This window comes from Gobio gobio, assembly GCF_949357685.1.
Source record: "Gobio gobio genome assembly, chromosome: 19".
NCBI classification, from domain to species: domain Eukaryota; kingdom Metazoa; phylum Chordata; class Actinopteri; order Cypriniformes; family Gobionidae; genus Gobio; species Gobio gobio.
Window position 1 is genome coordinate 2,172,150 of NC_137112.1, and position 15,000 is coordinate 2,187,149.

Genomic DNA, 15,000 nt, shown 5'->3' on the forward strand with positions numbered 1-15,000 from the left:
AACACGTGATTACTGGACTAATAGTCGTCTTACTGCGCTAATACTGTCAAATACACACAAGGTTAACATAAACACAGTCGGTTATGTCTAAAGTGAAAGTAAAGTCGGTGTGTGTGTGTGTATATTAGATGTGTGCAGGTCTTTAATTGACAGCAGCGCAGCCTATAGTGAACACGCCGTCCTTAAAGGGACAGTTCACCTCTAATGATGTCATTATTTACTCACTCTAATATTGTTCAAACCTGTATTAATTTCTCGATGACAGAATTTTCATTTTTGAATGAACTATCCCTTTAATGTTAATACAACAACAAAAGACAAAGAGAAAATCACTCTCTGCTCTTGACTGAAGAACTAATACAGTAGCTAATCAGTGTATATTTTATAGTGAAGTCTATAGTGTTTTATTTTTACAATCTATATGTATATTTATTTTATATTATCCAATACACTAGGAATACAAGGGTTTTTTTTAAGTAAAGTTTTAAGTTTAAGTAAGGGTTTTCAATTATTTTAAGTAAAATAAAGAAAGAGTATTGCAATAAAAAATAGTCTTTTTTCTCCTTAACCTCTCGCTGTTCCTGTCGCCTAAGAATAGAATAGCAAAAAACCGAACGAAACCTAAAACCGTGGTTAAAAACCGAGGTGTGTATTGAACTGTGGACTAACTGTAGTGTTGCATCCCAAGTGGAGATCATGTGAAATTATCCCACAATCCAGAGATTCCCAAACGGTTTGGTCAGTCAAAACTCTTTTACCTAAAATATGATCATATTTCAACAACTGAACAACGTTAGCATTTTTATTATTATTATTATTCCGCTCTCGAGTCTATGGCAGCTCATAGAACCGCTTGCGCGAAAGTTATGAAATTTGGCACACAGATAAAGGACAGTTCTTGATTTTTTAATCATTTATTATATTTTTAAATTTTCAGATTTTTAGAAAGTGTTTATTTTATATTTATTTATTTTAATCGTTACTTTTTCTATTATTTCTATTTTTTTTTTTTTTACATTTTCTGATTTAATACATTTTTAGAATGTCTAAAAGTCTATTTTTAGTGTTTATATTTTACAATTATTTATTTTTAATTGACATTTTCTGATTTAATAAATTTTTTAAATGTAATACATTTTTAGTAAGTGTTTTATTTTGGACGTTTATATTTTATTGTTACTATTGTTTTACTATAGTGTTTATGTTTTACAACTATTTATCTTAATTTTACATTTTTACGATTAAATACATTTTTGGTAAGTGTTTTATTTTATAACTTTTTTTAAATGTTACTATTTTTATGATTTAATTTTTTGTGTTTTATTTGAAAATTAGTTATTTTAATTTTACATTTTCGGATTTAAGACATTTTTGGAAAGTGTTTTATTTTTGGGTTTTTATTTTACACTTCAATTAAATAATTTTCAGTAATGTTTTATTTTGTTTATATATAGTTTTTATGTTTTACAATTATTTATTTCAATTTTACATTTTTAAAATGTAATTATTTTGGATGTTTTTATTTAAAACATTTTTAAATGTTACTATTTTTATGATTTCATTTTTTGTGTTTTATTTGAAAATTGTTTATTTTAATTTAACATTTTCGGATTTAAGACATTTTTGGAAAAGGTTTTATTTTTGTGTTTATATTTAAATGTAAAATAATTTTCAGTAATGTTTTGTTTTATTTTGTTTATATATAGTTTTTATGTTTTACAATTATTTATTTTAATTTTACATTTTTAAAATGTATGGATGTCTTTAATTTTTTTTAAATGTTACTATTTCTATGATTTCGTTTTTTGTGTTTTATTTGAAAATTAGTTATTTTAATTTTACATTTTCAGATTTAAGAATTTTTTTGAAAGGGTTTTATTTTTGTGTTTATATTTTAATGTTACAATGTTTTATTTTGTTTATATATAGTTTTTATATTTTACAATAATTTATCATCATTTAACATTTTTACGATGAAATACATATTTGGTGCGCGTTTTATTTTTAACATTTTTTTTTTTTACGTTACTATTTCTATGATTTAATTTTTTGTGTTTTATTTGAAAATTAGTTATTCTAATTTTACATTTTCGGATTTAAGACATTTTTGGAAAGGGTTTTATTTTTGTGTTTATATTTTAATGTTAAATAATTTTCAGTAATGTTTTATGTTTTATTTTGTTTATATTTAGTTTTTATGTTTTACAATTATTTATTTTCAATTTTACATTTTTAAAATGTAATTATTTTGGATGTTTTTATTGAAAACATTTTTAAATGTTACTATTTTTATGATTTCATTTTTTGTGTTTTATTTGAAAATTGTTTATTTTAATTTTACATTTTCGGATTTAAGACATTTTTGGAAAAGGTTTTATTTTTATGTTTATATTTTAATGTTACAGTGATGTTTTATTTTGTTTATATTTAGTTTTTATATTTTACAATTATTTATCATCATGTAACATTTTTACGATTAAATACATATTTGGTAAGTGTTTTATTTTCTAAAAATTTTTTTTAACGTTACTATTTCTATGATTTCGTTTTTTTGTGTTTTATTTGAAAATTTGTTATAGTAATTTTACATTCTCGGATTTAAGACATTTTTGGAAAGGGTTTTATTTTTGTGTTTATATTTTAATATTACAGTAATGTTTTATTTTGTTAAATAATAAATAATACAATTATTTATTTTAATTTTACATTTTTAAAAATGTAATTATTTTGTATGTCTTTATTTAAAAAAAATTAAATGTTACTATTTCTATGATTTCGTTTTTTGTGTTTTATTTGAAAATTTGTTATTTTAATTTTACATTTTCGGATTTAAGACATTTTTGGAAAGGGTTTTATTTTTGTGTTTATATTTAAATGTTACAGTAATGTTTTATTTTGTTTATATATAGTTTTTCTTTATTTACAATTATTTATCATCATGTAACATTTTTACGTTGAAATACATATTTGGTGCGCGTTTTATTTTCTAAAAATTTTTTTTTAACGTTACAATTTTCATGCTTTAATTGATTGAACCCCGGCCAGAATCAGCTGAAATGAAAGGCTTCTTCTCACTGGTGCGGTGAAGACGATGCTGTTGTTGCCGGGCAACAGAGTGACATCACTGGCCTTCAGCATCTGCGCTCCGTCTTCCACAGCGAGGGCGGCGGGCGCAGTGTGGGGCGTGTCCAGAGAGGTGGCGCTGTCGTGCCGGCGCATCAGCAGGTGCATGTTCTTACACACCACGCCGGCCGTGCTCAGGCCGCTCTCAGACGGGCTGAGCTCCTGGATCTCACACAGCTCCAGCGCCGGGGATGCGGACGCCGGACTGGCCGCAGGGAAGGTGACCGTGCCGTCCGGGTTCTGGGCGGCCCGTTTCTGGGCCGTGGTGCCGGGCTGCTCCAGGGTGAAGTGGATGCTGGCGGTCAGCTGCTCCACCCGCACGGGCTCCGGCATCAGACTGCACAGGTGCAGCTCCAGCTGCAGGACGGCCCCCACGTGCACCAGCGCTGAGGCGGGGCGGAAGCGCAACTCGTGAAGCTGCGTGAACGAGCTCATGCTCAGAGCAACACGCCCGTCTGTGAGGGAAGAGGAAACACATCATGTGACCTGTCCTGACTCTTGTAGCTGTGGTCAACACACTGTTATATTATTCGTTCGATACTATAGATCATAAAATACTCTTAGATCGACTTCAAAATTACACTGGTGTTCAGGGACAGGCATTAAACTGGTTCAGACCGCTACCATTTTGTCTGTCTAAATGGGGAAAAATCAAAGATCAGTAGACTATGGGGTGCCGCAAGGATCCGTGTTAGGCCCTCTGCTATTCTCAATATATATGCTGCCACTTGGTAATATTATAAGAAAACATGGAATTAATTTCCACTGTTATGCTGATGACACTCAATTATATATTTCATCACGACCAGATGAAAACGCTAAATTATCTAAACTGACAGCGTGTGTTGAAGATATTAAATACTGGATGACGTGTCATTTTCTGCTATTAAATTCAGATAAAACGGAGGTATTACTTATTGGTCCAAAAAACTGCCCACAAAACCTCTCACAATACAACTTTAACTTGGAAGGATGTCCTGTCGCTTTATCCACTACAGTAAGAGACCTGGGTGTTATATTAGACCGCAACTTGTCTTTCGAAAATCATATTTCATATGTTACAAGAACGGCATTTTTCCACCTTAGAAACATTGCTAAGCTACGTAACATGCTATCTATTTCTGATGCAGAAAAGTTAGTTCATACATTCATGCCCTCGAGACTAGATTACTGTAATGCTTTATTAGCTGGTTGTCCTGCATCATCAATAAACAAGCTACAGTTAGTCCAAAACGCAGCTGCTAGAGTTCTTACTAGGTCAAGAAAATATGATCATATAACACCAATTTTATCATCTCTACACTGGTTACCTATTAAGTTCCGTATCAATTACAAAGTATTGCTACTGATCTATAAAGTCCTAAATGGTTTAGCTCCAGTGTATTTAACGGATCTTCTATCGCCCTACAATCCATCGCGCTCTTTAAGATCACTAAAAGAGGAAAGACAGGCTGGAATCCATCATGTGACCGGTCCTGACTCTTGTAGCTGTGGTCAACACACTGACCTTTGCTCTCTGCGGCCTGACTGGCGAAGGTCAGGATCTCCTGGCAGAAGTGCTTCCTCTCGTCATCACTCAGGTTGGCATCGCTGGCGAGCAGAGCGCTCGTCTGGAGGTATCTACAAACAGTCAAAGAAACCACTCGCAGACCACAGAAAACACGCTGGGTATCGTTCAGAAATGTTTGATATTGATACCGATATGATACCGGTTCCTGAACGATACCAAATTTATTTTTCTGTTTTAACGAGATTACATTACCTAAAAAAAACATTGGCAAATGACGCGATACGCGCAAGTGGTGATTTTGTGCATTCATGCGTTTGAAGCGGATTCGCGTCTGACGCCCGAGTTGAAAAATTTTAACTTTGGCGTCAATCCGCGCCGCGTTAACCAATCAGGAGCCTGCTCGCTGCGGTCACATGGTGAAGTGACGTGATGAGAAACCCCGCATAATTTAAAAATACTACTATTGTGTCACAAAATGTAGTTTTAAGACTTTCAGGTGAGAATGTAGTAGTTTAAAGCTCAAATCTGTGGTTTATTTATAAACAGAGCGCCTATTTAAAAAAAAAATTATCTTGTGTTTAATCTTGTCGGCCAGTCCTTCTGCCATCTGCCGCTGGCTCTAATGGCCTGTAGTGGGTTCGTCTTGTGTAGATCTAACGGCCGATCTTTGCTCTCATGAATCTATAATTTGTTGTCTGCCAAATTGTTTTGACTGAGGGCAAAGAGAAGTTTCATAACTTTATTTTTTTAGGATATTTAAATACAAATGCAGTGAAGATAATATAGGCGTTGCCTGGACCACATTTGTGTGGCTATTAATGTTTAATATATTTTTTTATGACATATGTCTCCTGGACCGCCTTGAACACGCGGCTATTTAGCTTCAAATGCTCGATTTATACGCGAGTCCAATTCACTGTGGACAAGCGAATGGATTCAAAATGTTTAAGCGTCCAACTAGATGCGATTTTGACGCTCTATTCGCATTTGGTGTGAACGCAGCATAAAAATACACCACGACCACAGATGTGAGTTTAACGTTTTGAAGTTTATTGATTGTTATGACTGGAATTTAGATTAGTTAACCTTAATTTATTTTATGTTGTCTGTTTTAAAGCTACACTGTGTAACTTTTTTAGTTTATTCTTAGCTAAAAACACTTAGTTCTTTGTGTGCTCATTAATGTATATTTACTTATTTCAAGTAATAAAGTATTCTCGTATGTTTATAATATGCCATTGTAAACACATACGGGTGAGGGTTCGAATGCCGGTCGCCATGTTGACCCTCCATCTTGAAAGTACATTAGCCAAAGAGGGACATACCCGTAAATTCAAGCTTCGCCTTTGGCGTTTTAACACTCGATGGCACCGTGAAGAATGTGGACGAGGTCGAACTGGAAGCCATGTTAATCTTGGACTAAATCGGCCACCGTAGGAGTTAAAACGAAATCGGAATTGAGAGGAACAGAAACTAATATTCTCTGGATGGTCATATACAAGTTCACCACTAGATGGGGGAAAATATCACACAGTGTAGCTTTAAAGGTCCCGTTTTTCGTGGTTTTTTGAAGCTTTGATTGTGTTTACAGTGTGCAATATAACATGTGTTCATGTTTCATGTGTAAAAAAACACAGTATTTTTCACACACTTTACTCATCTGTATTCTGCTGTTTTCACTGTCCTCAAAACGGCTTGAGGATTTCTTTGTTCTATGAAGTCCCTCCTTCAGAAATACGTAACGAGTTCTGATTGTGCCAGCGGTTCCCGTGTTGTGATTGGACAGCAGCTTAGCGCACGTTGCCCGGAAAGGTCACGCCTCTTACCATAACGGGGAGATGAACTCAAACTACAGCCCCTGAAGGCCAAACAAAGGTGATTTGATTCCGGGATGAAAATAACATGACATGGCGACAAACGCAACCGAACCGAACGCAACACTTCCTCTTCTCCACGAGGGAGCAACAAGACCACGCCCCCTTTTTCGCGCATTCTTGTGGGCGGAGGTTAGTCGACAAACTGCTCTACTGACGTCATTAAAGCAGGAAGTGCAGGGATGTAGAACAAACCGGCCGTTCGCTGTAGGCTTTGAAAAGGAACTTCTGTTAAATAAAATATCTCGCTTGGCATTGAACTTTATCATTTTACAGGTATTATTTATGCTCTAACAGCAACATTACACACTAACTAAAGTTTGAAAAATGGGATCACGAAGAACAGGACCTTTAAAGACAGTTTATTACAGTAGTGTTTATCAAGCTATTAATACTGTTGTTAATAATGTTATTTCATTGTGAAATGTTATGTTATGCACTTCTTGTGCACTGGCATGTTTGTAAAAGCAAAAACAATTGCCAAAAATCACAAAAATTGCAATATTCATAAAAAGAAATAAAATGAAAAATCGCAATATGAGTATTCTGTCTATATTGCTTTATGTTTAATAAACAATAATATAATAATAATTGTATGAATATTTAAATGTTGCATTTCGCAGGTAGTTTAAGACTGGCTTTAGTTGTGTAAAAATTAGGGCTGTCAAAAGATGAATCGCGATTAATCGCATCCAAAATAAAAGTTTGTGTTTACATAATATATGTGTGTGTGTGTGCTCTGTTAATTATTATTTATATATAAATACACACACATTTGTGTATATATTTAAGAAATATTTGCATGTATATACATTTATATAATCTATAATATAAAAAAATATAAATGTTTTATACATAAAAAATAATATTTTTTTCTTAAATATATACATGCTTGTGTGTGTATTTTTCAGAGTACACACACATATATTATGTAAACACAAACTTTTATTTTGGATGCGATTAATCGCGATTAATCTTTTGACAGCCCTAGTAAAAATGTATTAATATTTTTTAGATTAGACGTGATCAGAGATGAGTGAAGGATACTCGTCCATCTTCTGCAGCTGTTTCTGACACTCTGCGATCTGTTTGCGTGTGTGTGTGAGCGGTAAACTCCAGCTCTCAGACACATACGACTTCAGAGACTCCAGAAGGAAGTTCTCAGCACTCTGAGGGTCTCCTTTCCTCCTGCACACACACACACACACACACACACACACACACACACACACACACACACACACACACACACACACACACACACACACACACACACACACACACACACACACACACACACACACACACACACACACACACGTATGAGTAATGGTGCATCTCCCTCTGGAGGATGTGATCCGTGCTCCTGATCCCTCAGACTCACATGTAGAACTCGGCCAGACTCTTCCCCAGCAGCCGAGCGGAGCGCAGCCGCCCGATCGCCCGGTACATCTCCATCGCAGCGTGAGACAGCTCCTGAAGACAGACAGGTGATGTCAGAGATGACCAGGCTAATCACAGCACTGAAATAAACACACGGGTTAATATGGACTGAACGCTCACCAGATAGTGTTTCTCGAAGGCCTCCACGGACGACAACGCCTCCTTGAGTTTTTTATATGGACTCTGAAGACTGTTCGCTGAGAGAGAGAGAGAGAGAGAGAGAGAGAGAGAGACAGAGATACAAACACATTACAGACACACATTAAACGTGTGTGTGTGTGTGTGTGTGTGTGTGTGTGTGTGTGTGACTCAATCAGGTGAATCAATGATTCAATGACTCATTCATAAAGAGAGCCATTTAGTTAATTCCTGAATGAATCTGCGTTTTGAGCTAATCAATCGGGTGAATCAATGATTCAATGACTCATTTATGAAGAGAGCCATTTAGTTAATTCCTGAATGAATCTGCGTTTTGAGCTAATCAATCGGGTGAATCAATGATTCAATGACTCATTTATGAAGAGAGCCATTTAGTTAATTCCTGATTGAATCTGCGTTGAGCGAATCAATCGGGTGAATCAATGATTCAATGACTCATTCATAAAGAGAGCCATTTAGTCAATTCCTGAATGAATCAGCATTTTGAGCGAATCAATTGGGTGAATCAATGATTCAATCACTCATTCATAAAGAGAGCCATTTACTTCATTCATGGATAAATCAGCGTTTTGAGCGAATCAATCAGGTGAATTAATGATTCAATGACTCATTTATAAAGAGAGCCATTTAGTTAATTCCTGAATGAATCAGCGTTTTGAGCGAATCAATCGGGTGAATCAATGATTCAATGACTCATTCATAAAGAGAGCCATTTAGTTAATTCCTGAATGAATCAGCGTTTTGAGCTAATCAATCGGGTGAATCAATGATTCAATGACTCATTTATAAAGAGAGCCATTTAGTTAATTCCTCAATGAATCAGCGTTCCCATTCAGTCGGTCAACTCGGTACAACACATGACTATGGGATATCGCGCTCTAGCGCCATCTGCTGAAGACACCTTTATTCACGCCTGAAAGGCCAATGACGCATGAGGACGTGGGCGGGGTCCCTCGCTCACAGCATATAAATGCAGTCGTATGCGTCATTTCCCTTGTTCTTCAGCTCTTCACCGTGCTGCTTGAACACCATCACGCCACATTTTCGCAAGAAAAGCCCACGGTGGTGATTCTTGTCGAAATTAAGGCAGAAAGAGAAAGCTTATTTAGCAACAAGTTTAGCTTTGCTAACGAAAGGCTAATAAGTTTTTCTCAAACAAAATGTTCAAACTTATGCCACATTCACAAGATAATCCACAGTGATGACTCTTGGTAATGGAAAAGACATAAAAGAGAAGTTTTTGGCTTGAGTTTAGTACAACTAACAAATGGCTAATAAACTTTGTCATGATAAATATCTGAACAGGTTATCTCCCCTGTCCTATGGCATGTGGGTGTTCATGGTATAATCATGAGTAGGGTGTTGGGAATGTCCGCGCTAGGCTAGATCTCTCCAACCCCAGGGCATGAACGCTGTGCCCTACCGGCAGCTCTACCGTTCCTCTGGGGGGGTCAGGGGTCGAACACGCTCCGGTCTTCAGGTGCCAATCCAGATACGGCGATCGCCGGTTTTGGAGGCCAGGGAGAGTTGAGATGATCGGGTATAGACCGAGGAGTGTCGGTGTAGCATTCACGGGGTGATTCGGTCTCGCTAGAAGCGGGCGAGGAATGCTCTGATGATATATATTTTCAAACCGGGCAGATCGCGTCTCCCCGAGGTGGGTGAAAGTGAAATGATGGCCCTTGCATTGATCTGTATTCGAGAGCGGCAACAAAGTTTGTCGATAGTCCTGCCGTGATACAGAAGCTTGCGGGTTTGATTCCTGTAAAATCAGTGATGCAAACTCGCCTGCCGATCTATCCAGATTGGGCAGTAACCCAGCAAAATAGCGGGTTCAGTTTAAGTATGTTGTCAATAAAATGTGTGTTGAGCATACAAGACCTCATGTGTTGATTTGTTAAAACAATCAGATTGCACTGGAACCTCTAACCTCACAGTCTGACAGATGAGGAGAATGCAATGCTGTGCAATACAGCGATGTTTGCAGAAGGAGTTCCACAGGTGATGCTTGGGAATCCTCGCTGTCTGCCTTGAACGGTGGCGCGTACGCGCACTAACAACACCATGGCTTCCTCGCACGATTCCAGTAGGGCTGTCGGCTGCGGTTTCTCTCGCGCCCCCTCTGGTTTGGCGGAGTGATTGCAACTTCATTGTTCGAGAGGGGAAATCCGTGCTCTTCTCAGCAAAATGGCAATTCAAGTTTTTGCCACAAGGGAAGATGGAGAAAGAGATTTTTCAGCGTAAATTCCTCCTCCCCAAAAAAAAAAGAAAGAAAAAAAAGAAAAAAAAGAAGACTTGCAGCAGTTGAACAAACACTTTAGAGTGGTTAATGTGTCAGGTTCAAAAATGCTTGCAGTATGTCACCTGTTCTGCCCTCTGCATCCTCGGGATCGGCTTACATCGGTGTGTTTTTGCCCGATGCATCTTGCCACAATCCACCCGGAGCACAGAAAACATTTCTGAGGTCTCCGTTGATGGGATTTCCTATATAGATCCCAATAGCACCGCTCATATCTGAAAGATAAGCAGAAGCGGTGTTGGTTCTGCTGTGCCATCAGAGCATTATATTGTTCTCCTATTTGGATGAAGTGCTCCTGGCTGCAGACAGCAGGGAACAAGCAGTGCTGTAAAACACATGCGCTTGTTTTTCCATTTACGAGCTCTGGGATTTTCAGATAATCTCAAAAGGGGCTGTTATGTCTCGGTCTGTTATATCTTGGTCTGGGGATAGATTCAGAACCGAACAGAGGGCAGAGGACTTTTGCAGTACTGAGACTGCTGGGGCTCATGGTCTTGATAGCAGTAGTACTGCTGGATTCTCCTCTTTGTGTTTGCAGTTCCGGCGCTGGGCGTTCGGTAACTTGCTATATGCCATGTGACGTTTAAGCATGGTTCAGTAGCGCTGGGCGTTCAGACCATGGTCCCCTGGGAGTCCTAGATCTGTTAACAGAAGGATTTCCCCTGGGCAGGGTTACGGCATGTTCATTAGTGATGACAAACGTCACAACATGGACGAGAAACTCTGTAAGAGGAGAGTGGTTGACAGCGCTGTAGGAGCTTCACATACATTTATGTGGAATAGTTCTCCTGGTGCTGAAACACTTGACCCAGCAGGGCAAGCATTATTCAGAATGGAAAATATGACAATGGTCATATATATGTAGGCAAGGAGGTACTCCCTCTCTGCTGCTATTGGCATGGATGCTCTTGAAACAAGGCAGACCTGCGGTGGCTTATGCACTCTTGAATAGTGGTGCAGATCGAGTGCAGAAATGTGGATCTTTTTGCATCTGCAGAAAACATGCGCCGCCCGCTGTTTTCTTGATTATGGACTGGAGTGCCCCGTAGGGGGTGGATGTCCCAACATGTATAGTCCAGGATTCTGCTGTATGCAGAAGGGTCCATCTCTGATTTTGGTGGCATCTTGCTGGCCAGAGAAAAAGAAATGGTACACAAGCATCATGGCATTGCTGTTAAGGACACACACCATGGTGTCTTCCCCTATGCAGGACCTGCAGATTCTGCACCCTCGGCCGGAACTGCGGTCTCTAAGGGCCGACATGTGGAGAGAGGGAGAATCTGACTATAGCTACAAAACAGGGCGCTTGCTTTCTGAAGCACACACGTGTTGTGTTGAAGTAGCGCATGTTTGAAGTTTGGGGCAGGTGAAAATCTGCATCATCCATGTCAGTGCCTGATTGATACTGTTTTCTTCTCAGAAGAAAAGTCACTCCCATTCCATGCTGGAAGTTTGTTGGGCGACTGTTTTCGGCTTTCATGAGGGCATTAATGGTGCTGCGCTAAAGCGCGCATTTTTCGGTTCCTTAAGAGGGTCCTGGCATACTATGATTCTTGCTCCGTTTCGGGCACAGTCGAGAGTGTGAGTTTTTCAAGGTATAGCCTACTCCATTGGCCACATCAGTGGAAAGGTGCTTTTGGCGCATGTGCACTATCTAGTGCATTTTGGTTTTCGAGTGCTTTGGTTTTCAAGTGCTCTCTCTCTCCTCTCCACCTATAGTTGGTGTGTGGTGAGCGCGCTGGTGCCATTGTACTGTGGCTGCCCTTGCATCATCCCAGTGGATGCTGAACACTGCTGGTGGTTGAGGAGAGACCCCTGACATGAGTGTAAAGCAGCTTTGAGTGTACAGTAGTACATAGGAAACGTGCTATATGATTCATGTCACTCGCACATGTGCTGTTGTATGTGCACCGTCCGCGGTCCCAAAAATTGGGCTGCACACGGACAGTGTGCGCGGCCATCTGCGGACTCTCCTGATGGCGATAATTACGTCACACGGACAGTTCACGGACTGTCGGGGAACTCTCGAGTTCCGCTCCATCTGTTGAGAGTGTGAGCTGGTCAAGGTATACTCCTTTGGCCAGGAAGGCCGGGTTTGGTTAATTTCCCGCATCCAGATGCGTCACACACGCAGTCGAATGAGCGCGGATGACCGAGTTCAATACATGGGCAGTATAATTGTTGTGACTCTTCTGTCGCTTCTGTTTTTCTTGCACATGCGCTGTTGTATGCGCACCTTCCATGCATTCTCAAAAAATTGGGCTGCATGCTGACGGGATACTTTGGACTTAAGTGCAGATGGGTTCGGAATGCGTGCTTCTGAGTGAACTTTGTCCGCAAGTGGTCAAGTCACTCATACGCTGTGGCATGCGCACCAAAGGCCGTCCTGTTGACAAGAATTTACGTCACACTAATGGTGCGCAGAACGCAGACATCCAAAGTATACCTGGAGCTTTAAGGTCAGCGTTTTTAGGCTCGTTACAAACTGTAATGGTGCCGTCATGACCTGATGGTTGATCTAGAGGCTAGGTGTGAACCTCCTTTTAAGCCTTTAGAATCCTTGAATATAAGGATGATTCCTTGTCGTGGATACTGGCACCAGCAAAGCATGATTGATTATCTTCATGCGCTATTGGTGCATCCCCTTTGCAGTTTGCACCCAAGCTGCACTTGGTGGTGTTGCATCCAAATGCGGCGTATATGCCTAAAGTCAGGTTGGGAGTATGCTCTCGTTCGAGCTGTCTGCCCTGTGAAATCTCAGACTCAAATCAGGATACTTGCTTTGTGCTTTGCGCCATTTGCGATTCGTACGCAGGTGCATTGGGCAGTTGCAGGCTATGCACTGGAGTTTCAAACTAAATTAAAAAACTTGGGGGTGATATTTGACAAAAATTTATCATTTGACCCTCATGTCCAAAATACAGTCAAAAATTCATTTTTTCACCTCAGAAACATTGCAAAACTACACCCTATGCTATCTGTTCCTGTTGCGGAAAAATTGATTAATACTTTCGTATTTTCTCGCATTGATTATTGCAATGCGCTTCTGAATGGGGTCTCTAAAACTACCTTAAATAAATTACAGTCAGTGCAAAATTCGGCCGCTAGAATTCTCACACGCACCAGGACTAGCGAACACATCACTCCAGTTTTAGAGTCACTGCACTGGCTTCCTGTCAGGTTTCGGATTGATTTTAAAATTCTTATGCTGACTTACAAGGCCCTTCATGGCTTGGCGCCTCAATACTTATCCGAACTTTTAACTGTTTACACGCCTAGACGTAATCTCCGCTCCTCTGATGCGGGCCTTTTAGTTGTTCCTTCTACCCGTCTACGCTCTATGGGTGACCGGGCCTTCTCCACTTGTGCACCTAAACTCTGGAATTCTCTTCCAATGATGATCAGACAGGCGGATTCTCTTACTGTTTTTAAATCTGCTCTTAAGACACATTTTTTCAGAATGGCTTTTATATGATTATTTTTTTTTTTTTTTTGTTATATGTATCTTGTGCTTTTAATCTGTCTATGCTTGTAAAGCGCTTTGAGATTCTCTTTTTAAAGGCGCTATATAAAATAAAGATTATTATTATTATTATGCACTTGCCTGACCAGCCTTTTGTCATGTTTTCCAACTCAGCCAGTGGGAAGCCGCTATCTGAGCAATGTCTTTCACATTGGATTGTACAAGGCTATTTCTATAGCATGGAAGGAGTTGGTTCTGCCTGGTGAGGTGTGTGAGCACTCTACAAGGGCATGGAGATGTCAGGGGCTTGGGTTAATATTCTCGTAGGATGCCAGCTGGGTATCACTGTGCACGTTTGTCCGGTGTACCCGCTAGTTGCCACTACGGCAACAGTAACTCAGGCTGTGCAAACCACAGGGGTTTTTATGGGTTTTTTTATGATTCAATGACTCATTCATAAAGAGAGCCATTTAGTTAATTCCTGAATGAATCAGCGTTTTGAGCTAATCAGTCGGGTGAATCAATGATTCAATGACTCATTTATAAAGAGAGACATTTAGTTAAAGGGGTGGTAAAACACATTCTTTTGAAGGCTTGGCTGTGTTTGTGGGGTGCACTGTAACATGTGTTCATGCTTCGTTTAAAAAAAAAATGCCTTATTTGTCATATATTTGACCTTTATTCTACACTGCTCTGTCCCTCCTTGTAAAACGGCCTGATGCTTTCCGGGTTGCATGAAGCCAGTCCCTCAAAAATACGCAGTGGGCTCAGATTGGTTAGCTGGCCCAGTGTGTTCTGATTCGCTAACCGCAGTGCACGTCGGAAACGTCACGCCCCTTACCGGAGGCTGTTCAGTATTAGAAACAATGGCGTCAATAAAACCATATGAGCTCGAATCAGACCCAGAACATTTGAGTGAAGATGATCGAGCAGAACCTGTTCAGTCCTCGAGAGTAAAGACTGCGGATCTATAATGATCGCTACTGAATGGCACTTTAACTTTTGTATTTTTAGAACGATTATAGCCAAATATCTGTCGCAAGAACTAACGTTAACCCAAAACGAACACTAAGCACTGACTTTAGTAAGTTAGCCAAATCACACACAGAACCATGTTTAGCATGCCTGT

General features: G+C 39.3%; 1 protein-coding gene across 1 annotated transcript in view; it reads right to left on the reverse strand.

Annotated features, from left to right (window-relative positions):
* trappc10 (trafficking protein particle complex subunit 10) overlaps nucleotides 1–15,000 on the reverse strand; it is a 74,305-nt gene that overhangs the window by 20,811 nt on the left and 38,494 nt on the right. The window contains exons 10-14 of the mRNA XM_079845204.1: nucleotides 8,071–8,147; nucleotides 7,892–7,983; nucleotides 7,555–7,695; nucleotides 4,631–4,743; nucleotides 3,076–3,578 (exon numbers count right to left, since the gene is read on the reverse strand). Of these exons, the coding sequence (XP_079701330.1) occupies nucleotides 3,076–3,578; nucleotides 4,631–4,743; nucleotides 7,555–7,695; nucleotides 7,892–7,983; nucleotides 8,071–8,147 (926 nt within the window). The remainder of the gene's footprint in view (nucleotides 1–3,075; nucleotides 3,579–4,630; nucleotides 4,744–7,554; nucleotides 7,696–7,891; nucleotides 7,984–8,070; nucleotides 8,148–15,000) is intronic.